The sequence below is a fragment of the Typha latifolia genome, chromosome 5 (genome assembly GCF_019914945.1).
Source record: "Typha latifolia isolate L0001 chromosome 5, TyphaL0001v2, whole genome shotgun sequence".
Taxonomy (NCBI): domain Eukaryota; kingdom Viridiplantae; phylum Streptophyta; class Magnoliopsida; order Poales; family Typhaceae; genus Typha; species Typha latifolia.
Window position 1 is genome coordinate 1,662,405 of NC_133090.1, and position 23,579 is coordinate 1,685,983.

General features: G+C 37.3%; 1 protein-coding gene across 1 annotated transcript in view; it reads right to left on the reverse strand.

Moving 5' to 3' along the window:
• Positions 1 to 23,579, reverse strand: part of LOC140788744 (DNA-directed RNA polymerase III subunit 2) — a 37,895-nt gene that overhangs the window by 2,339 nt on the left and 11,977 nt on the right. The window contains exons 15-35 of the mRNA XM_073138153.1: positions 22,489 to 22,548; positions 22,317 to 22,409; positions 20,778 to 20,879; positions 20,587 to 20,697; positions 20,354 to 20,470; positions 19,557 to 19,673; positions 19,387 to 19,467; positions 16,049 to 16,153; positions 15,878 to 15,958; positions 15,624 to 15,794; positions 15,498 to 15,542; positions 12,742 to 12,819; positions 12,535 to 12,674; positions 12,344 to 12,443; positions 4,812 to 4,927; positions 4,596 to 4,731; positions 4,376 to 4,506; positions 2,053 to 2,178; positions 1,927 to 1,982; positions 1,305 to 1,375; positions 20 to 104 (exon numbers count right to left, since the gene is read on the reverse strand). Of these exons, the coding sequence (XP_072994254.1) occupies positions 20 to 104; positions 1,305 to 1,375; positions 1,927 to 1,982; positions 2,053 to 2,178; positions 4,376 to 4,506; positions 4,596 to 4,731; positions 4,812 to 4,927; positions 12,344 to 12,443; positions 12,535 to 12,674; positions 12,742 to 12,819; positions 15,498 to 15,542; positions 15,624 to 15,794; positions 15,878 to 15,958; positions 16,049 to 16,153; positions 19,387 to 19,467; positions 19,557 to 19,673; positions 20,354 to 20,470; positions 20,587 to 20,697; positions 20,778 to 20,879; positions 22,317 to 22,409; positions 22,489 to 22,548 (2,122 nt within the window). The remainder of the gene's footprint in view (positions 1 to 19; positions 105 to 1,304; positions 1,376 to 1,926; positions 1,983 to 2,052; positions 2,179 to 4,375; positions 4,507 to 4,595; positions 4,732 to 4,811; positions 4,928 to 12,343; positions 12,444 to 12,534; positions 12,675 to 12,741; positions 12,820 to 15,497; positions 15,543 to 15,623; positions 15,795 to 15,877; positions 15,959 to 16,048; positions 16,154 to 19,386; positions 19,468 to 19,556; positions 19,674 to 20,353; positions 20,471 to 20,586; positions 20,698 to 20,777; positions 20,880 to 22,316; positions 22,410 to 22,488; positions 22,549 to 23,579) is intronic.

The following is a 23,579-nucleotide window of genomic DNA, read 5'->3' on the forward strand; positions in this document are numbered from 1 at the left end:
AGAATAAACGAGAGCAAACCTCCATCACGACTTCTCCCTTCAGTTGGTTGCCTGGTAAGTGTTACACGTGGTCCTTTAGCTCTAGCATGCATCTTATCAAGCACCTGGCAAGGAAAAGAACAGGGGACATTATACAAAATCAAGAAGATTGATTAAACAATTTTTGACCTTCCTAATGGAAAAATGACAAGGATTGGTGACAAAATGAAGTTCTGATGGACCCTCCGATGACATAAGAATCACAGAAATGAAGTTCTGATGGATCCTATGACAACTTAAGTTCTATGATGGCATCTGAAGATTTTAAAAGGCACAATAATAATTATCTTGTTCTAAGATGTTATGAAACCACATTCTCCACCACATTTATTATTTGAATTAGCTGTGTGGCAATTGAAATGTAAATTAAGACATAATTTATTTCTTTCAATATCGAATGGAAGCACTTCAACAGACAAAAAAACTAATTAGGGAGTAATTTAGAGAGTGCATCAGAGATCACACTAGAATGAGAAAAGGCAAAAGTCTTTTCATGTAAAGGGAGTTTTTTTTTTCATTTTTATCATTTTGCACTTAGTGGTGCTCAAGGGCTGCGCAGGTTGGGTTCAGGTCGACATTGAGCAGCCTGGTCCATGTCGAAGTTGAAAGGGATTCGACATGAACCAAGGAAGCCCCGCCCATAACAAGGATGTGAAATGAGATTTCTGATTTTGACATTTCTTTTGGCAAAAAATTCATTTCTTCTAGCGGTCAAAATCAAAACTAACAGATAACCAAAACCGAAACTTCAAACAATGGTTAAAAATAATAAAAAGTCAAGGTGTAAACTGCAATAAACACATAATGAGGATGTGAAATGAGAAATTCCTTTGGTTAAATATGAAAATTGCGGAACACTGTTAAGAAAATGTAAAGATGACAATTTCAAACACCCCCTCCTGTATCTTATTGTCCAAGACTGATTGAGGTAAGGTCTATACAAGCATAGCTGCAGTTAAGCAAGGTTCAAGCTAAACTTGCTTAGTATCAAGATGTGCTAGAAAGCCTAGAACAAGCCAACCGGTGCCCATATTGAACATGTCATAAATGACTAAATCAATTGCAATCATAACAGAGGAAAACCTGTAAGCAAATAGTTTCCTGAGTAAATGCAAATGGCAAAAATATATTTACATTATTTTCAGAAAATAAGCCACTTTTAAAAATTTACAGAAATTTCTTTTGAGACTAAGATAGTTCGAAAAGATTCTTCTTAAGCAAATATGACAGCAAAGAAGAAACAGAAAAGTAAACCATGATTTTACCATGTGTTTCAACTTTTGGTAGTAGATTGGCCCCATAAATATATATGCTTGAAGTGGATAACCTGTAATGCCTGAACATGAAAACAAAATATTAACTTTGGTCCTTGAATCAATATATATGGTAATTATCAAATCTAACTGTGGTTTAAACTTTAAACAAGGCAAGAAGTTCATCTAAGATCATGACCATTCCAGATGAACAAAAAGAATATAGAACAATCGAAGACTTTAAGAAGATCAATCTTCCTTTGGCCATTACATGGCTATTTGGCTAACTCAAACCTTAAAGACTCAGATACTTCTAAACCAAAACAAATCTTCTGACTTTTATTCCCAGTTTCCAATGAAACATTAGGATGCTTACTCTGTAGTTGCATTTCTGGCCAATAACAGATCATTCTCCCTTGACTTTTTGGTTGCAATCTACATATGATAGATAAGCTAAATTTACCAGTAATTTGAAAGGATTTGGCATAACATTGTTGTTGAATTTACCTCAAGTAATATTCTCCTTTAAATCTTTATTTTTAAGTACATTTTCACTTTCTAAAAGTTGACCAAATACTTTTTTCTCAATGTGCATAATATTACAAAAAAGAGAAGAAAGACTTAAAAGGACTACCTGAATATAAGAAATCCTTGCCATTGTAGCTAAACCCATGCTTTACAAGTGTATCACTGAAATTTCCATAAAGGGATTAGCAGATGATCAACGCTGAAGTTTGGTGATAATAGCACGTCAACGTACCTTATGTCTTCCACTTTATCAGCATTGCCACTTGGTTCACCAAACGCACTACCATAATGAAATCTACCACAGGATACTCCAGCTTTGCCACCAAGGAGCTCAATCATTTTGCCTATGGTCATTCGACTATGACAGAAGTCACAAAACAAAAATCAGTCAGAAAATAGTTACTCCTCAGGGAAAAACAGTGCAGGTTAGGGCTTCATATGGTTCCTTTTACGGGTAGTAGGATTATTCAGATCATATGAAGGGTAGTTGAAAAGGATATTGTGTCTACTACTAAAAAGTTCTCATGACTCAAACGCATGATAGCAAGCACAAATCAGGGAATCGTCACTTTTTTATGTCCTAAACTATTCCAGAATCAAGGGATTCATATTTGAAAAGAATCTTTACCTTCTTTATCGCCCTAGCTTTGGAGGTGCTGACCCGCAGCAAGGCAGATATGACTAAGTGTCATATTGAATATTTTATTCCACAAATCTTGTGCTTCCACTTAAGAACAAGAGAGCAAAATGAAATTGCACAACAAAAGAGCAGTCACGTTTCAGGTATATCTTCAAAGGTTGTTGTAGGATCTCTTGCTATTTTATGAAAAGACTTCATGAATCTTTCAAGCTAAAGGCTAAAGTTTTGTGTCTATCATAGATTTAGGTCATCTTATTTTGGTCTTAATAAAATACTTCACTAGCTTGATTGTGAAGAAGAAAGACTCGGATCATTTTCTTTCTTTCATTTTTTCCTTTTTCTTATGAAAGAGGTATAATGGAACTCTTGGTGTCCACCAAGGTGAGTCTTGACCTCCCAAACAAGGAACCAGATGTCTCAACAAGAGACCAAAAAAAAAAGGACAAATCAACTTAAGCATTTTGATCCTAATTCTATTCAACAATTTGTTTGCACTTATCTGGGACTTCATCAAGTGTGTCAGTGCAAAATATTGTAATGACAAATTTGTGAGTGCACTAAGTAATTATATGTACAATCTAAAAATTATGTATGATCAATATATATTACTTATGGTCTTATGGAAGAGTGTTATGGGTGAAAAAATTGAAGATTCAAGTGAAAAGAAGGAAAAAAAAAATCAGAAATTCAGCATTTGTTATAGAATCAGATGAACAGTACCCCCATCTGTAATTTGTTATAGAATCAGAAGGAAAAGTCATGTTTTACAAAAGGAAAAACAAGTGGTGTCTGGACAGCAGAATTGATTTTAGACTCGGACAAGAGTTTCTTTCGGAGATTTACTTAGTATAAATTACAGCGGTTCTTCACAGTCTATATAAGGGATCCAGAGGTATTCACAAGGCCAATTGAGCCAATTCTTCTAAGATATCCTTGAACCCTCACTTGAAGCTTTCAACTTTCTATCAGTTGTAAGGAACTATTTGAGTTCGAATGCTAGTCAAACATCGACCACAAGTTGTAACACATTGGCGGAGCTGAACCAAAGATTAAGAGACTTCATCCATCCAAAGAAAACTCAAGGAAATTCAAGTTCCAAACTAGAAGAGTTCTTGGTTCTCTCAAGGAGTGTATTTCAAATCAAGCATGAGGAGCCACTTACATATGCTTGATTGTTTTTTTTTTTTAACATCGGAGATCAATCAAGAGCATCAAAGGAGCTGAATCAAGTTCTTATCATCGACATATACCACCAATGACATGTGTGCGATAGGCTGATTTATAGCTCAAGTGCATACCAACAAGAGGTCTTCTATTTCACGAGAATAATTAATCACATGAATGCGAACAAGAGATTACAACACGTAAGTATTGGAGTGTCAAGAGAGTTATAAGTAAATCTTATTTCTATTACTTGATGAAATAGATCGATTGGTTTTGGACAGATCTGTAGTCTTTTTCCTCTCTAAGAGAGAGATCTTCTACATTAAAAATTTATGCCAGTGTGTTTGTTATGTTTTACTTTTCCTACTCTTACTCGGCTTTCTCCTTCTTACTTGAATTCGGTTTCTAAAATTCGATTCTAAATTGATTTTTCTAGATCTAATAGGATTCAGTTTCCCTAAATCTAATAGGTTTTGGTTTTTGACTTTGATTTTCAATATCTATTTAAACCAAGTCAAATTAGAAATCCTATCTCCCTCAAAATTTCAAAGTGATTTTCTTAACACGGACTTAAGATCTAAAGATAATAATTCTAAACTGAATCCATCCTTCACTAATAGAAACATTAGTAGAAGTGTAGAACAGAAAAGAGTATATACTTAATGAAGAGACTGGAGATCCCATATTAGCAATAAGGAAACTTCTAAAGTAAATATGATAGTCAAGCTATCCAATTAAGTAATACCCAGACCTTGGAAATCCATGTGGATTCATGATCAAATCAGGGCATATTCCACGCTCAGAAAAGGGAAAGTCTTCCTGCTGAACTATAGTGCCACAAACACCTTTCTGGCCATGCCTGCTACTAAATTTGTCACCAACCTGGATGGATAACACATGACAAATTAAAACCAGGTAATCCTATCATCTTGCTGCAAGAAGAAACAACCAAACCACTAAAATTTACTCACTTCTGGCCTCCGCGTGTGCCGGATGATAAATTTAATGGATAACTTGTCATTTGTATCTGAACATAGCATTACACGATCAACAACAGTAGTTTCACCTTCAGGGCCTCTGTACATAGCAGGTGTGTCCTTGTAGTCCCTGGGTATTTCAAAGGAACATTGATTATAATCACTTGGATAGAATTTCATCTCCAAAAAGGAAATCTAGAACAACCAGACCTCTCTCTCAGAGTACCACTTCTGTCAGAAATATTTACAGGAGTTTGTTTATTTACATAAACATCATGATTGCGAATTATTTCACCAGGTGCAGCAATTCCATCAGCATCTAGTATCTGTGAACATTTCATGACTCCTTAGTGTCATAACAGAGAATGGTACAGACCACTCAGATACACAGACAATTTGATAAACCATATCATGAAAAAGAAAATTAAGAATCTAAAACACTCTAAAGTCATCCTCCTACTTTCTTGACAAAGAAAAACAACAATTCCAGGCGCATCACTAATGTACCACAGATTTTTTGTAAGTATAAAAATTATACTGTGTGAAAAAAAATCTAGATAGAAATGACAATGTCAATAAGTGTTGAATATCATTCTAATCATCATATACATTTTGTAGTTGCACAATTTTGTGCATAGTTTTAGAGTTATTAGATTTATATATTATCTAACTATCTTATTTCATGGTGACTTTGTATAAATAGGGGTCAACCCTTCTTTGATCAAATGTAAAATACAAAATATTTTTCACCACTCTTCTCCTCTCCTCTCTCTTCTCCTTCAACCCAATCTAGGGAAATCCTACTATCGTTTCATGGTATCAGAACGTCCCGATCTCTAGCTCTCATTCTCCAATAGTCATCTCCCTCTTGGATAGTTTTTCACCATCGTTGAGCTTGGGAGCTGCCGCCTCACTCCTCGAGCTCGCTAATGCTACAGCAGCCATTGCCGTAGCCTCCATCACCACAGCCACTGCAGCAGCAGCCGCAGCCCCCATAGCAACAGCCGTAGCCACCGCAGCCACCGCAGTAGCAGCAGCAGCAACGGCAGCTACAGCTGCCCCTGTTTTCAGCAGCAGCAGCAGCACATCCACTCTTCCTCGCGAGTTCCTGCAACTGCAGCAGCAGAAGCAGCAACGGTAGTCGCAACTGCCTCTGTTTTCAGCAGCAGCACAGGCATCAGTCTCCTTCCTCTTCTTAGTTCAGAAGCAACAGTGCAGCAACCACCCTTCAAGATGTTGTTCTTGATCGAGTTGCCTTTCATCTCCTTTAATTCTGACAGCTCGACACCACTGTTTTGGCTAGCGCCCACCAAGTGTTCGACGAAAGTTCCCCGCCTCCACAGCCCTTCTTTTTTGCAGTTCTTTTATTCTACACCTGCAGCATTATATTTTCACCTACTTCCCACCAAGTATTCGACGGAAATTCATTGTATTCTCACTTTCTGCTGTTCTGTTCAAAACTTCCACTCACCAAGTGTTCGACGAAAGACTTGAGTGGGCTAAGTGGAAAATCTTACATCACTCTCAAGGTGGCTAATCAATTGCCGTACCTTCTAATGGCATCTTATGTTCCGTTCGGTCGTGAGAGTGTAACATTAGTCGATTTTCTATTTGTCATCGACTGGGATTGGATCACATGGGCATCTTCTATTGAGATAGTCCTCCGCGGGCGACATCTTCTCGGGCACATTGACGGCATCTCTACGGGATGTGCTCCCCTTCGCACTATCATTCAAACCACCACTGTGACCTCTACTGAGTCTAACACACCCAAGGTTGTTTAGTCGGAGGTTCCGTCTGCGAAGTATGATGAGTGGGAGCTACGTGACATGGAGGTTTGCACCTACCTCATCTTGCAGGTTGATCGGTCGTTTCAACCTCAGCTTCAGACCTTGTCTTCTGCTCAGGCCATTTGGGCTCATCTTAGTCGTCGATTTGTTCAATCGAGTCTGATGCGTTGCTTTAAGCTCCGCCGCGATGCTAAGGAGGTCAGACAAGGTCAGCTCTCTATCTAGGACTTTTACGCCCGCATGACTGACATATGGCGTGAGCTTACATCAATGGAGCTCACTTTCAGCCACCCCTTTGACTCGATGTCCGCTCAGCGCCACCGTGACGAGGATCATCTGATGGATTTCCTAAATGCTCTTTGTCCGGAATTTGGGGATCTAACTCGTCATTTATTGCATCGCTCCACTCTGCCGAGCCTGGACAGTGCCATAGCTGAGTTACAGGTTGAGGAGCTTAGGCAGCGTCTTACACCACCTTCTGTAGCCATAGAGTGTGCTTAGTGTTGCTCTTGCTCCTATATCAGTCACGTCTGATATTTCGACTGCTGCTCGCGTCACTCATGTGCTTAGACGAGATCACCACTCATCGCATCCTATGTGCACTCATTGTGGTCGTCCTGGCCATCTTGCCGCTCGCTGCTATCGACTTCATCCTAAGCTTGTTCCCCGTTCTGGCAAAGAGGGGATCAAACAAGGACAGAAGTCGTCACTTAGCTTCCTCTACCGTTGCACCAAATACCAGTCCATCTGATCACTCCAGCAATCTCACCTTCAGCAGTGCGCAGCTCCAGCAGATTCAGCAGCTCATTCATGGAGCTCTCAACTTCACTGGTGCCTCTACTTCTGCATCTGCTGTCTTTGGTATGACTAAGCCCTGGATTTTTTATTCTAGCGCCTCACATCATATGACTGGTGACCCTTCCATCTTTACTAGCCTCACCTCTGCCCCTATCACTCTTCTTCATGTTCATACAGCTGATGTGACCTATTACTCTATCTCTCATATTGGTTACATCACTCCTACCACGGATCCCACGAGTCGTCTTACTTTATCTGATGTTTGGCTTGTTCCCGGCCTAACCATGAGTCTTATTTCTATTACTCAGCTTTCTGACTCTGGTTACACTGTATCCTTCTCTTCTATTTCTTGTGTTGTGCAGGACCCGTCTACAGGCCAGAGGATTGGGATCGGTAGTCAGATACACAGGCTTTATTACTTGGATCAGCTTCACCTTCCATCACCTCGTCCCAGTGCTTGTTTAGTCACTCCTCTCTCTCCTTCAGACTTGTGGTATCGACGTCTAGGTCATGTATCGAGTCAACGTCTCAAGACCTTGTCCCAGTCTGGATGTTTAGGCGGTGGTCATTTTTCTTGTTTGTCCCCTTGTACTGGCTGCAGGTTGACAAAACATTGGGCCTTTCCGTTTCCTCTTAGTACGAATATCTCTGATTCCCCTTTTCACATTTAGGGACCCGCTCCACTCCCTTCGGGTCTTGGTTTTATTTACTATGTGTGTTTCATTGATGATTTTTCTCGTTTCACTTGGGTTTACCTTATGCGTCAGTGCTATGAAGTGTGTCAGATTTATTACGATTTCTCTTCTATAGTGCTCGTGAGTATCTTTCCTCTGAGTTTCGTTCTATGCATGCTTCCGTCGGTACTCTACCTCAGCAGTCGTGTCCCTATACCCCTGCTCAGAATGGAGTTGCCGAACGAAAACATCGTCATCTTCTTGAGCCCACTCGAGCTCTTCTCTTTGAGGCTTTTATTCCTCGTTCTTATTGGGCTGAGGCTCTTCTTACTGCTCTCTATTTCATCAATCGAACTCCACCATCTGTCCTTGATGGTTTGACTCCATACGATCGTCTCTATGGTACTTCCCCCTCGAATGGTCATCTTCGTGTTTTTGGGTGCACATGTTTTGTTCTTCTTCCTCCGGGTGAACATAACAAGTTATCCCCTAGGGCAGCTAAGTGTCTTTCTAGGATATAGTCCTGAGCATAAAGGCTATCATTGCTATAACACTTCTGCTCATCGTCTTAGGATATCGCGCCATGTCACTTTTCTGGAAGAGATACCTCTCTTTACCACTGATACCTTAGCTCCCTTGGATTTATCTTTTCTAAATCTCCCTACTCCTAAGCTATCCTCCATCCCCTCCGAGGTGCCTAGTTCAGCCCCACCATCAATATCCCACATGCCTCAAATTTCTCTACCCATCGACATGCCTTTACTACCAGTTCCTTCTGCTCCATCGGACCGCTCTCTCGCTGAGTTCCCAGCCCCCCCAGAGGAGTACCCCCCTCCCATGATGACTTTGCCCTACTTCTATACTCGCTAATCCTGTCCTCCTCCCACAACTGAGACCCCCACTCCTAGTAATATCTCTCCGATCATCCCATCCTCTACTTTGATGGCTCCTACGCCCGCTCATCGTTACCCAGAGCGTGAGCATCACACTTTTCTTGCAGCCATCCACTCCACCTCTCAGCCTAGGTCCTATCATGAGGAAGTCCAGGCTCCGGAGTGGCAGGAAGCCATGGCAGATGAGCTTCAGGCCCTTCAGTAGATGCATACTTGGGATGTTGTTCCTCGCCCACCAGACATTGTGCCTATCACCTGCAAATGGATCTTCAAGGTCAAATATCAACCTGATGATCTATTGTCGGGTACAAAGCTCGTTTGGTTGCTCGAGGTTTTACTCAAGAATACGGGATAGATTATGAGGAGATTTTTGCTCCAGTTGCTCGGATGACTTCTGTCCGCACTCTTCTAGCTGTTGCTTCCAGTCGCCAGTGGCCTTTACATCAGATGGATGTGAAGAATGCGTTTCTTCATGGCCTTCTTGACGATAAGGTATACATGGACCTTCCACCTAGTTTCCCTCTTCCTCCAGGTCACATTTATCGATTGCGACGAGCTATCTACGGGCTCAAGCAGGCCCCTCGTGCCTGGTTTGATCGTTTTCATAGTGTTCTCACAGCCTATGGATTTCAGGAGAGCCCCTCTAAGCCATCTATGTTTCTACGGTCTTCTGCACAGCGGTCATCCTCCTTCTGTATGTCGATGATATGATAATCACCGAAGATGATTCAACCGGGATCCGCTCCCTTCAGCAGCATCTTCAGAGTCAGTTTGAGATGAAGGACCTTTGTCCTCTTCGGTTCTTTCTGAGTATCGAAATTGTTCCGTCATCCTATGGTATTTTGTTGTCCCAGTAGAAATATATTACAGACATTCTTAGTCATGCTACTATCACTGACACTCGTCCCGCTACTACCTCAGTTGAGCTCCATGTGAAGCTTTAGCCTGATGACGGTCAGCTTCTTCCAGATCCGACTAGATATCGTCAACTGGTTAGGACACTCGTCTACCTAACCATTACTCGGCTTGATATCTCTCATGCAGTTGGTCTTGTCACTCAGTTCATGCAGGCTCCTCGAACTACTCATTATGCTGCTCTTATACGTATTCTTCAATACCTTCGTGGCACCATCACTCGCTCTCTTTTCATGCCATCGACTTCTATCTTGGTTCTGCGAGCTTATTGCGATGCAGATTATGCTGGTGACAAGTCTGATCGGATGTCTACTACTGGCTTCTGCATTTTTCTAAGAGATTCTCTGATTTCTTAGCGTAGCAAGAAACAGAATGTGGTGTCTCTCCAGTACTGAAGCAGAGTATCGTGCTATGTGTGCGGCAACTAAGGAGATTGTTTGGCTCCGTCGCCTCCTTAGTGATATGGGTGTTTCCTTACCCATCCCAACTCATCTTCATGTCGACAATGATAGTACTAAAAAGCTCGCTGAAAATCCTATTTTTCATGAGGACGAAGCACATTGAAGTCGATATGCACTACACTCGGCAGCAATATCGAGCTGGCATCATTTCGCTCTATCACCTCAGTACTGAGGAGCAGATTGCCGATTTTTTCACGAAGTCTCTTCCCCTTCTGCGCTTTGCTCATTTAGTTGGCAAACTCTCGGTTTATGATCCACCTTGAGTTTGAGCGGGGGTATTAGAGTTATTAGATTTATATATTATCTAATTATCTTATTTCATGGTGACTTTGTATAAATAGGGGTCAACCCCTCTTTGATCAAATGTGAAATACAAAACATTTTTCACCACTTTCTCCTCTCCTCTCTCTTCTCTTCTCCTCTCTCTTCTCCTTCAACCCAATCTAAGGTAATCCCACTATCATTTCACATAGTAATACAATCCATTATGCCATGAGAAGAGATTAGCTTGTGTTAACTATGTATGGCAGTATACTCTGGTGTAGTACCAAACAATACCTTGTTTTAAACTTTTAATTAGTACTACAAGATGTAATCATCACCAATGCCTCCTGCTGAGAACAATGAATCTTCTACTATACCACAGATCTTTAATAAGTATAAGAATTATACTGTGTCAAATATCTAGATAGAAATTACATTGTCAAGATGTGTTGAATATCATTTCAATCATCATATATAAAATTTCCTCTAGTTGAATTATGCAACCCACCTCCAATGTAGTGGATCCTCCTTCAAAGAAATTTAAGGCTTTCTTTAGTTTGAGACTAAGCCTCGAACTCGATTAGTTAGTCTCATTTTTTAGTCTTGATTTTTTTATGAGTAAACTTGAATAGATATGAGAAAGATAAAAAGATGTTTGGTTACTAAACCAGTTTAGGAGTTCCTGAACTAGTTCAAGAGAGGCTCCTAAACTCAAAATAAGCAAGGCCTAATAGACTACCATCACAGGTTTCCTCTCATTAAGCAAATTTGTTAGTTCCAATTTGTTATAATATGAGCCATTTCTAATCTCTAGTGAAAAAGCCCTAGCATTGCATATTTGCAATACATAGATGCCTGAGACCTAGATTTATGTGTCATCCTAGTATTCTACAACTATCCATTGTTAACTCACTAACTACTTGGACAAAGAAAAAAAAAACCCATTTGATACGAAAAGGAAAAAAAAACTCAATCCATTTAAATTATCCACTTCATCAACCTATCAAAAATGTACTCAAGCATAAATGTGAGGGAGAGTGTTAGAACATGAAAACTCAGAAACCATCATTCTCTAACAACTTATACTTAAGCATTTAGAATACTTGGTAAGTTAACAAGATGACGACAAGAATAAGGCTTTCTAAACAAAGAATATGAGAAAGAGATAGAAGATGAGAGAGAGGAAGGTGGATAGAGCGTAGGGGAGTGAGGAGAGATGGTGGGAGGAGAAGAGAGAAAGAGAGCAGATGGAGATGAAGATGGTGGTAACTAGGATTAAAACATGCAAGGGAGAGAAATATTTGATGGAAACAAAACAGATCGGAACCAAACATGATCATGGAGGAGCAAATACAATGGTGTTTGGGCCTACTTGAACCACTGGTTAAATGGGCTTCGGTATGTGTTGGAAGTGTATTTAGGTCTATCCAGCCTGCACAGAGTTATTTAGGATGAGTTAAATGGGTTTTTTGTTCCTACAAGAATGGATAAGATATGCTTCCATCTCCTTCTTAGTCTCCCTCACACGATGCCTAACCCTAGCAGCCAACTTCTTCATCTTTGGCTTCTCTGCTCCCTCCCTCCCTCCCTCCCTCCCTCCCTCCCTCCCTCCCTCTCTCCCTCCTCTCTCTCTCTCTCTTTTCCAGTCCCTCCTTCCCACTGGCTCCCCTCACTTCACAGCCACTCCCTCCGCCTTCCTCTATTTGCCACTTCCTCCCACATCATCAGAATTATGACTATGCACCGACTGTACCGGGCAAAATGGGCAATGCCCCTCTATAGGTCTCATGCTAACAAGCCAGCAGCACAATGTTTATTTGCAGTTCCTAAATCCTTGTTCAAAGATGCATTGCACTATATAGCACAGTTGCATGACATTATCAACCTTGTAAGAGAAGAATGTTTGGATTTTCTAATCAATGTACGTTCCGCTAGTATGTCAATTACCTGCATATTCTGCCTAAGTAAGACACCATCTTTATCTCTTTGAGGCTTGACAATTTTGTCAGATATATTAGGACCATAAGTCTCTTTGACAACTGTATACCTGGAAAAAGAGAAAGAGAAGTAAAGGAATTAGCACTTACTGTCGGTTGAAATGAAGATAAATAAAAACACTTTATGGAGACATTAGTTACTTTTTCATTGCTATGCAACGACCAAAACCACGATCAAGAGAGGATTTATTCATGACAATAGCATCCTCAATGTCATAACCACTGTAACTCATAACAGCTACAGTAGCATTCTGTCCAGCTCCAAGCTTATCATATCCAACCTGTAAAACGCTGTTACTAATATGTATTGCTATACAAATTTGCGACCACAAAGGTATGGATACAAACCAGCTCGATTGTTTTTGTTGTCAGCAAAGGACGTTGTGGATACACTAGCAGGTAAAGTAGAGTGTCAGCTCGACACAGCTGCAATAAGTTAAATAAATGGGTTTAATGTCCTCATGGCAAGTAGAATAATTCAGAACTATATTATAACTAAATCATAAACAGTTAGAGAAACAAAATTCTTTCTCAATTCAGAATCAGATCATGATAAACCAAATTGAATGGAAATTACAGGTTAGCAAAACAGTAGGCAAGATCATTGGAAATCTTGCTTGCGCATTCTGTTAATTATCCACTTGCACTGTAACGAATAAGAGGGCATTACAAGAATGCATCATTAGGCATGATTTTCTTCTTAAAGGATGCTTTAATATTTCAATAATTGGGATACAAAGGAGAAGAATCATGAGTGGCAATGGACTTAACAGTGTTAGGGTACAAAGATGATGATTGAGGCTAATATTATTGCTCTCCAATCCAATGAATATTTCATTAAGAGACCTCATGGTCAGTCTTCTGAAAGTGGAATTAGGCATAGTGGTGAATCATCACATCTTCTTGTCCAAAGATTAGACATATGATGAATCATAACATTTTCAGAAATTGGAATAAGAGATAGTGGTCAATCAATATTTGGTCAAATTATTCTTCCTAAAGTCTAAACAAATTGATGTGCTTAGATGCATGCTATACCAACTACGAAGAGAATCTCAAGATCTTGTGTCAAATTGTCAATTAACATATTCATTTGATACTTATTACAATGATCTACAACTATGATGATTTCTGCTTTAAAATAACTTGTCATTCTTCACCTAGTTCATGATTTAAGTGTTAGCATAATGTGCAACATGTTATTACTAAAAAATTTCCTTCACAGTGGCAAGAATCAATTTATCAAACAAGGATGAGTTAAATTGCAAACAGGACCTATAACTCCAAACAGAAAAGAAAATTCACCAATATAGTACATTTGCGAGTATAGAAGAACTCAGAATATGGGAGCAAAGCAACATAGAGTAATTTATTTTATAAGGAACAAATATGTATTGTCAGCTTTAGAAAGTAATAGATTCCGGCAAAAAGATTATCCAAAAGATCATCTGAAATAATTATGGCCATGTCGATACCTGGTCAGCATAGCACATGCCAATTCGACACACTCCTGTGTGCCAGTAGCATCCCCTAGCACACCTCTATTATAATTTTTAGGGTCGACGTATTTTTTTGGTTTGAATATATATATTAAAGTCTACATTAGAGTCTTTTATCTTTAGATAATATTATAAATAACCTATTTTATTAAAGATATAGTAATAATTAAGTAGAAAAATGACAACACATAATATGATTAAACACATTAATTAATTGACAATAGCTACATAATTAAAACTAAAAACTAGTAGAATGTAGTTAATCTTAACATGTTTCTACCTTCCAATATAAACTTTAGATTTTTAAAATTTGTGGAAAGAATTAGGGGAATGCTGAAATTTTAGCTAGAAAATATAAAATTTGGGTTCAATCAACTCATATGGAGTTAATATATTGTGTTCCCAATTTGACCTAGACATATTAATTTTAGATATTATGAAATTTGGGTGAAATTTTAGGCGAAATTAAATTTTTTTTCCTTTAGTTCCTACATTTTAAAGGGTATTTTTTATAAATCTAGCACGAATCTACGTAGAAAGATCCTTACAAGTAATAGATCTAACATCCCAAATTAGTTTTTATAATGTAAAACAAAAACAAAAAAAAAATCAGTGTCGGCACGGGTCGGCACAAGGCCATGTTAGTTCAGCATGCACCCGTGTCGACCATGGCTTGGCACACCTCGACCTGGGGTTTTGTGTGTCAAATGTCAATATTCTATTAGCAGGGAATGTGCTGTTCAGCATGGGACGTGAATGGAGAAGTTCATAAGGAATAACAAAGAAATACAAAATCTGGGAAGCTGCGAATGAATAATGATGGCTAATATGAGTAGGCATTAAACAATGTTCAGCCAACACCCATCTTCCTAGGAATTTTACATTGGTTTCAAATGGAGAAGTTCCAACTGCTGTTGATGAAAAAATTTCCATTAATTTATGATTTGTGGGTTCCTAATGCCCCAGAACTTTTTCAAAAAAATGGCTCAGTTTATGATTGGTAAATCAACACAGCTGGAAGGCTACAAAGACCCAATGGAAGTAGTACAAAACACAGCCTTCTGTCATACAGATAACACACAAAGATCAGACTTTACTAGCACACTAAAAACAGTAAATGTAATAGGGCACAAATCCAACCCAAAAGGGTAGTTGTAAGGTAAGCATTGGAAGGGTTGAAACTTTGAATGGTGAACTCACTGTAATATGTTAAATATGACATAAATTATGATATGCATGTCATCATAACTCATAGATAAAGGCATACCAACATGTACACATACAATATAGTAATAAAATAGTAATAAACAAGCTCAGATGTTCAAAAGGCTCCGCAACTGCATTAGCATACATACTGAACAACATAAACAACTTGAACAGCACCTAGTTGAGCAATGTTTCAGTAAACTACAAAATAGAAATTATACAGTCAATCAGTAAGAATTGGGATACAGAACAATCAAAGAAAAACCATAGGCCATCTTTCATGTCAAATAAACTGAGACCAAATATTGATATAATATTCAATTGGTGTGGAGGTAAAGAAGCAAATTATGTAATTTCTATCTTCAAGAAAACAAATTAGTATGTCAAAGTGCCACATGCCTGGTTATAACCGATATTTCCCATTGCTTGCTTTCCCATTGCGCACTGTCATATTAAAGAGTATTAGCATCAAAAGAATGATTAAGAATCTTCGAACTAAGCTATATAATTTGAATCTTGTTGAACCTGATAGGTATTTCGTGGAGACTGGTTATGATGAGGATAAGGAATAAGACCAGCTACAATCCCTAAAATGGTGAGCGGTTCGATCTCTATATGTGTTATGCAGCTTTTCTTAACATCATCCTTTTCTGTCTCAGATCCATCTTTATCATCTCCAAGCTCATACAATGCAATCTATTAATATTTTTTCAAATATTCTAATTAAAAGATCTTTAATGTGGAAAAGCAAGCATAAATAACTAAGCATCATCACTTACCAAGGCATTGTTCTCTTCATTGACATCAAGATACTCAATCAATCCATCACGTAAAAAATCATCAAAAGTACGGACTCCATCCTGGTTATTAAATCCAGTTAGAATCCCCTACAGATAGATTGGAGACATTAAAATTTAAAAAACAATTGCTTAACAGTAACAAAAATAAACCCGTAGTTCTTTCATATGTTGTTCCTTGATTCTTGATATTCCCTTGTCAGCAATCACAAGTGGACGACAAACACGACCTCCATCCGAGGCAACATAAACGCAGCACTGTAGATGTTTGATAAATTTTAGTAGCAGTTAGATGTATACCTGGTCAGAAAATCAAGAAAAAATAAGGTGTCTCATGAATCACAATAAAGGCATATACTGGCCAATTAGTGACGTAATAAACCAGCACATGTAAGCAGGTTTTAATGAAATAAAGTTCTGCAAAATTATATAAACATAGTTGATAAGGATATAATACTCCACGGTTAAGGTCTGAACTGAAGATGCAACAAGCTCCCAGGACGGAACATCTTTACACAAGAGAGAGAGAGAGGAGAGATATTTGCAGAATCTCCCCATGTCGTAAGAACAGTTTTATGCCTAGAAAGAAGAGAGATATACTAGAAGACTGCTGCATAAAGCCATAAACTACTAAGCAAAGGAGAAATGGAGAGAAAAGGATTGGAACAAGTTAACCAACAGTACATCCTTTGAGCTTAATAAATGCTGAAAGGGTATAAAAAGTTAGTCAATGAACATTTACTGCTCACTAGAATTCATTAAAACTTTTATGACTTGCAATATAAATTGTTACTTAAATAAGAAGAAATCACTGAGAATAAGAAAAGGTTATACCGGAAGCAACTCATTTTAGTATTTATGAAGCAAATATGAAACCGTGCATGAGAGACTAGGAAAAGTTCTCTATGTAAAACCATGCATGAGAGACTCATTTTAGTATTCTCAATATCAGTCTATCAGAGATGAATAGATCACTTGACTTTAATCTATGATGTCCTTGTCTGCATATGCATCAAAACGAGAAACTTTATATACCGAATATGATATTTGAATTTTGTACAAAGCATCACATATCTTTGAGAGATAAGACATCACCATTCAGATCAACCATGTTCTCATTACATGCAGAAAATGAGAAAGATAGGGTACATTTGGAAAAGAAAAGAAATAATCAGACAAGTAAAAACTAAAAAAAGAGGATACACCAGATGTAAATGGATATTATGCTTGCACAATTAATATTTGTATCGCAAAACATATCAACTCTTGAATGTGTGCAACCGGCATATATTTATGCAGTGTAAATCTGCCAAATTAAGTGCGGCAACATAATTTGCATGTGTTAAGCATGCCACCAGCATTATTGCCGCAATGACCTTTATTTAATGTAGAGTTATAAATTTTTGAACCTTGTTTGAACGGTTGATGCTTTATAAAGTGAACTCGATATTATTCCAAAATATGTTAGCTTTGAAAAATATTATTAGAAATTTAATTTAAAAAGAAAATGTTTTATCTCTGTCATTCAGAATTGCAGCTGGCACGACCATGATAAGATCTTGACCAAGGTTCTGAAACTCATTGTCGGAATCGGGATTTGCCATTTGGAAAAACGATATATATCGGTTGCTCGTATCGGATCAAACTATTTAATTAAGTAAATTCTAAATATTATTTTAAAATACAGAAAATTTAAAAAATTAGAGAAAATAAAAAGAAAATAAAAATTATTCATATATGAAGTCTACAAATTTTAAAAATGTATTACCTTAAAAAAAATTAAAACCCTATCTCTCTTTCTCCTCTCCCCCTCTTTCATACTGCCACAAACCAACTTTTATTTTTTTTTTATGATTTTAATTTTTTTTCTTACTTCTCTCGCCCGTCTCTCTCTCTCTCTCTCTCTCTCTCTCTCTCTCTCTCTCTCTCTCTCTCTCTCTCTTACCGTCACATCTCACAACTTCTCTTTTCCTCCATTTCTTCTCTCTCTCCCTTCTCTTCCTCTCTTTTTCTCCTCTTCTTCCCTCTCCCTTTTATCATTGCAACCACCTCACTCTCTCTATCCCCCCCACCACCACCACCACTCTCTTTTTCTCCTCTTTTACTTTCTCCATATCTTCTCTCTCCCTTCTCTTCCTCTCTTTTTCTCCTTCTCTTCTCCCCTCTCCCTCTTACTGTCACAGCCCGCATCTCTCTCTCTCTTCCTCCCTCTCTTTCTCTCTTTTTCCCTCTCTTTTCCTCCCGCACCCGTATTGGATGGGGTGAGCCATACAATCGATCCCAACCAAATACAGATCAAGTATCAGCCAATCCGGCCGAAACTAGGTTCCATAATCTTGACATAAAGGGTGACAACAATAAATTTCAATTTATACACATTGCTAAATGCTAGGCATGATTTTCAAGAGTGTATATGCATGCCACAAAGATATTCTTAATTTTAATTGTACTATAGGTTAAAATTTAAAAAAATCTCAGGCACTTTATGCAAGTACCTAGTTGTCATATTTAAATAAGTGGACCATACAATCAAAATCATAAATATGCCTAGGAGATACATAATAGTTGGCATTTTCAGTATAAATTATTACAAATTGGCTAATGATTTTCATTCCATTCATGATCAAAATCAGGGGTCTAAAAAAACCCATTTAATTGGGATCTCCATCATTCTTTGTGATGTAGATGCAGACATCAACCTTAAGACTAGAAAATCCTTTTTGCTTAGATTTGGATGATTACTTATCTATTGAGGTCATCAAAAACAAACAGCTCTGTGTGATAAAGCTCTGGGTTTCTCAGAGTATAAAAAGACAGCCATTTTGTACTTAAAAATCATTTTTCATCATATAGTCATTAAGGACCTAATTTTTTTCTCTCTAATCTCATTCCTTACTCATCTTTGATAGTCTTCCAAAGGTGCTCTTTGAATGTCAATGAAATTCAAATTAAACAGAAAATTCAGCGGATGCAGATATTGGGGGAGAGAGAGAGCGGGGGGGGGGACTGATGGTAGATATCATTCTAAAACTATGATAATAACAAAGTATATCAGAATAGTAACAACTTTACAACAAAAAGGGCGAAAAAGACTATAACTCAGACAGAGTATTAATAGAAATAGCATGACAAATAAGAAAGCAAGCATCTGAAGCGGCAGATATTAGAATACTGGACTTCTTTAAGCTATCTGCCAAAAAAGTAACAATAGAAGACAACTGGAACAAAAAGAAGAGGTTCCAGTCCCACACAGAAGACATAATGGAACTCATGAAAGATTGGGATTTTGAGGAAAAGTAACAGTGAGAGGAGTTTTCACTGATTGTGGATTTAAATAGCATAGCCAATTCTTCGCAACAAAAAGTTTTGCATACTCAGGTGAAGTGGGCAGAAATGTTTAAACAATGACACATTACACTGCAGTAATGATAATTAAGTAGACCAAAAATGCTGAAAACCCTTATAAGTCATATCAAAAAAACAAAATTTACCTGCTTCTCATTAACAAAAATGCTGACGAACTCCCCGATCTTACCTGATCGGCGCAATCTTCTCATGGCATTAGCAAAGCGCTGCAAACATTAGCTGACAATATTAGCAAGGTAGAGAAATTAGTCGAATTAGCTATGCAACACATGTAGTAATATACAACAATGTACACCTGTGGTTGCCTATGTTTCCCAAGTATAAGCCCATTTAGCATAACCAAAAATGAACCTGGTGCATGAATTTCTTCTCCGGATAGAATTGACAAGTCTTCAACACCTAAACTATAACACTGCAATTATATGGTCATTATAAAAACACCAAACATTGAGGAAGAAAATAATGAAAAAATATATGTACAGAAGTTTAAAACTTCTAGCACTAAAACTATGGCATGGCCTCCGAAGAATGAGGATAGTAATTGAGTGATAAACCTACAAAAATTGGTAGTTCACAACTTCTCATTAGCTATTATTTGTTTATCAAGAAGAGTTTTTTTCTCAAACTTGATATTCAACTTAAATTAAATGATACACATTAAGCACATTTAATATAAGACCTCTAAACTTATTCTATATTCATCAATTAAAACATTTTATCATTAATATAACACTAGATGGCACACCCTCTTAAATATCTTTGGTAATTCCATGTATAACCAATGCAAAGAATAAAGTGATAAACCTAGGTGAGTCCAATTGTTATAGGATGTTCACTCATATCTCTCCTAACTACCTGCACATTAGCAAGCCTTACCATCACACTAAATGACGTCGAGAAATCACATAGCAAATTAAGTGAGAAACATGGAACACTATAACATAAGAGAAGCATAATGAATTAAATTATTAAAGAGTTGTGCATTGAGATAGACATACTTGTGCAATCAACTTAAAATATATTGGTGGCTCTAAACTTAAAGCCAAAGTAAAATACTTGTTTAGAGCATAACAGTCAGGAAAAGGCACAAACCAGAGTGATCAGTGGACTTTCTTCCTCATCAGTTGTAACATGAGTCATTAAAGCTAAATTTTTAGTCAATCCACACGCTTCCCCTTCAGGAGTGTCACATGGACAAAGCATGCCCCACTGTTTAGGAATACATTTGACATTTTAATAAAGAAAAGTGTCATAAGAAAAAAAAAACTTGGTACAAAAATCATACATAAAGGGTGCTGCAGTCTTGAAAGACATATTCTACTCACCTGACTAGGCTGCAAAGCCCTTGGTCCACTCACTTTTCGAGACTTTTCAAATTGCGGTGATATGCGTGTCATATGACCTAAAGCACCAATGAAAGACAACCTTGAAAGAACCTGCAACAATCAAATTAAATAAGTAATTTGTGCAGACGTAGATTGCAGACAATAAAAAGAAGACAAGCTGAAATAGCGACCTGTGATACACCTTTCCTATGCATCTTAAAGCGCTTCAAGTCCCAGTTTCCAGTAGAGATGGCCTTCTCCAAGCCACAAGTTATGAATTCTGTCACTATATACTGTATAGAAAAAGTAGTAAAATTCAGGGAGAGAATTTTTGTATACTCCAAGCTGATTAATTAGGATATCTCAAAAGAAACAACCTGACATCATAACGTTCTAAAAACATATACACCAACAAAGATAACTGGAAAAGGAAGAGATTACCAACTTAAACAGGCAGAAGTTAAGGTTCACATATGACAAGCAGAAGAAACTAGAAGATTTTAAAAAAATATATATATAGTCTAAAGAAGCAAGAAATTATTGCAAGCATAGACAAACTTATAATCCCAGTTCACCCATTTGCAGAATCTGAACTAGCAATCAGGATTTAGTCATTTAGCATGCAACCACTATAGCAGAAGGATCAGTCCCATATCATTATAGGAGAAAAGCAATTTGAAGATGAAAGAGTGATCAGCAAATGTATTCAACAAACAGAGGAAAGAGCAAAACAGTACCCTATGCAGGCAAAAGATTAGATATACCCGTTGGCAAAGATGCAATATAGGCATACACACTGAACAGAAAAGTGTGCTGCACTAATGAATCCTAATGGAAACTTAGACATAAGTTTGAATCCACTTATGAAAAAGAATTTTTGAAAAATTTCTAGTAAAAATGGTTAGCCAAATAATGAAATTGTGAAAAATTCCAGCATGCATAGTTCTGAAGATCAGCATTGTAAAGCAGCTTCAAGAGAAACTCTGAATATGAACATATAATTGAAGTTGTATATAGACACTGTATAACTTAAGAATGGTTAAATACTTAAATAATCACTTAAAGTAAGCTGCAATTTGCAAAACTTGTTGAAGTCTTTCCAGGGATATATGAGCATGTATGACATTCAAAAATAGTAGACTTGGTAACAATCAATTGATCAGACACAGTTGTAAACAACCCAGAAGTTCTTATATAAGAAGTCATCTAAAATTATATACAAACTTCAATTAGCTGTGCATTTTAATAAACAATCTGGCATATAGATTTAAGGCCAGAAAAGATTTTGAAGACTATGCTTGTAATTTATTCTCTAAGTTTCAGAAAGTTCCAAATTTTCACACCCACAATGAAAAGCAACTACTTGCAAATTTTGCAAATAAATGTTCATTATAAGCCACTAGAGAACAGTAAGGAAAATAATAAAAAGGATACTATATACCTGCTTAGTCAGATGCTGAATTGCTGACTATCAATTAATAAATTTACCGACATAAATGAACTACTAGTAAAACCGGCATAGGCTGGTCAGATTAGAACCATTTATAGGAATCATTAGAGAAATATTAAAAATATTCCATTTTCCGATGTCATCAATGCACTGAAATTCCAATCAGCACGGACCAGAATAATGACACCTTATCCAACACGTCAAGAAGTATTGAGAAAAATGATGGAGAAAGCAACTACTGATAATAAATGATAAGTGATTGAAGATCACTCTTACTTACATGACTAAAATCCAAAGGACTGGAGCGACTAGCTTGTTCATAAGCTTTGTTCAAACGTTCTAAAGCAAAGGAATTCATTGTTTTGAACAAATCCTACAAGAAAAAGGAACTTTTATTGACTAAAAGAGTGATCAAATCTAAGTAAATTTAGCAAGGAAGTAGCACAGATTACCTCAAAAAGCAATGATATAAGCTGCCCTGACAGCTCCAGCCTCTTGTTGCCTACGTAGTCCTGAAAGTCATCTTAAAGGTGAACATCTATTAAAGCTACAAATAACAAAATGGTGCACTTTGCAACTTGTGAAAGATTTGCAAACTTATTGTTCAAAAAAGTACTCTTGAGGATGATAACATAATCCAAATGAATAATTAGTTAGGAATACAAAAATTGCTGATGTACAGTTTTAGGAATTTTTATTTTACGGTTAAGTGGACTAGAGACGAAAAATATGAACATTAGTAATGAAGAAAAGAAGCATCTACAATTTAATATGACATGACTCTAATGTAAAGAACCTTTCAGCTGTGAAAGATGTGACAAAGTAAAACTCTGGCCGCTCAAACAGGGAGCTGGGCAATATCACTTTTTATGTTTTGCTTAGGCCTTTTTAGGTAGAAAGAGTGTGACAAAAAATAGAAGAAGTGATGATAAGCTACATGTAACATCATCATAAATTCATAACCATGGTAATTAATAACACGTGATAAAAAGGGCAAGAATCAGAGATCATAAAATTGCACATGTACACTATAAATTATGGTTTTTTGCATTAATTGAGGATACCCTTTATTGTACAAGATCAGATTACCAGAAATTTCAATTACTTTAGATGCACAACTATCCCTATTAGATAAATCTGGGAACAGTGAAAAATATGTATGAAGTTATGAACCCAACTACCAGTATGGCATGAGCAAAAATTGGCCTATGTTAGACTAACAATAGGTATTGGCACTTGAAGAAGATTACAAGAGCTACCCTTAACTCTCAAGTACAACCTTTCTGATCAAGATTCTAAGTGTTGGTTTCAGGATCAGCCGCCATATCAGTTCCAGTTTCAAACTAATTTTTTAATTATGCAAAATTCTAAAGTATTTATAAAGTGCAGGGAAAATCTTAAAATTTCAGAAAAAAAAAAGACTGGCTACAGCAGCAGCCAGCTATCTCCCACTTCTCCTCCCTCTGAAGTCAAGGATAAAAGTGCATTTAGACATGCACTCTGTGAAGCAACATGTTACTTGACCAACATCCCATAAATCTAA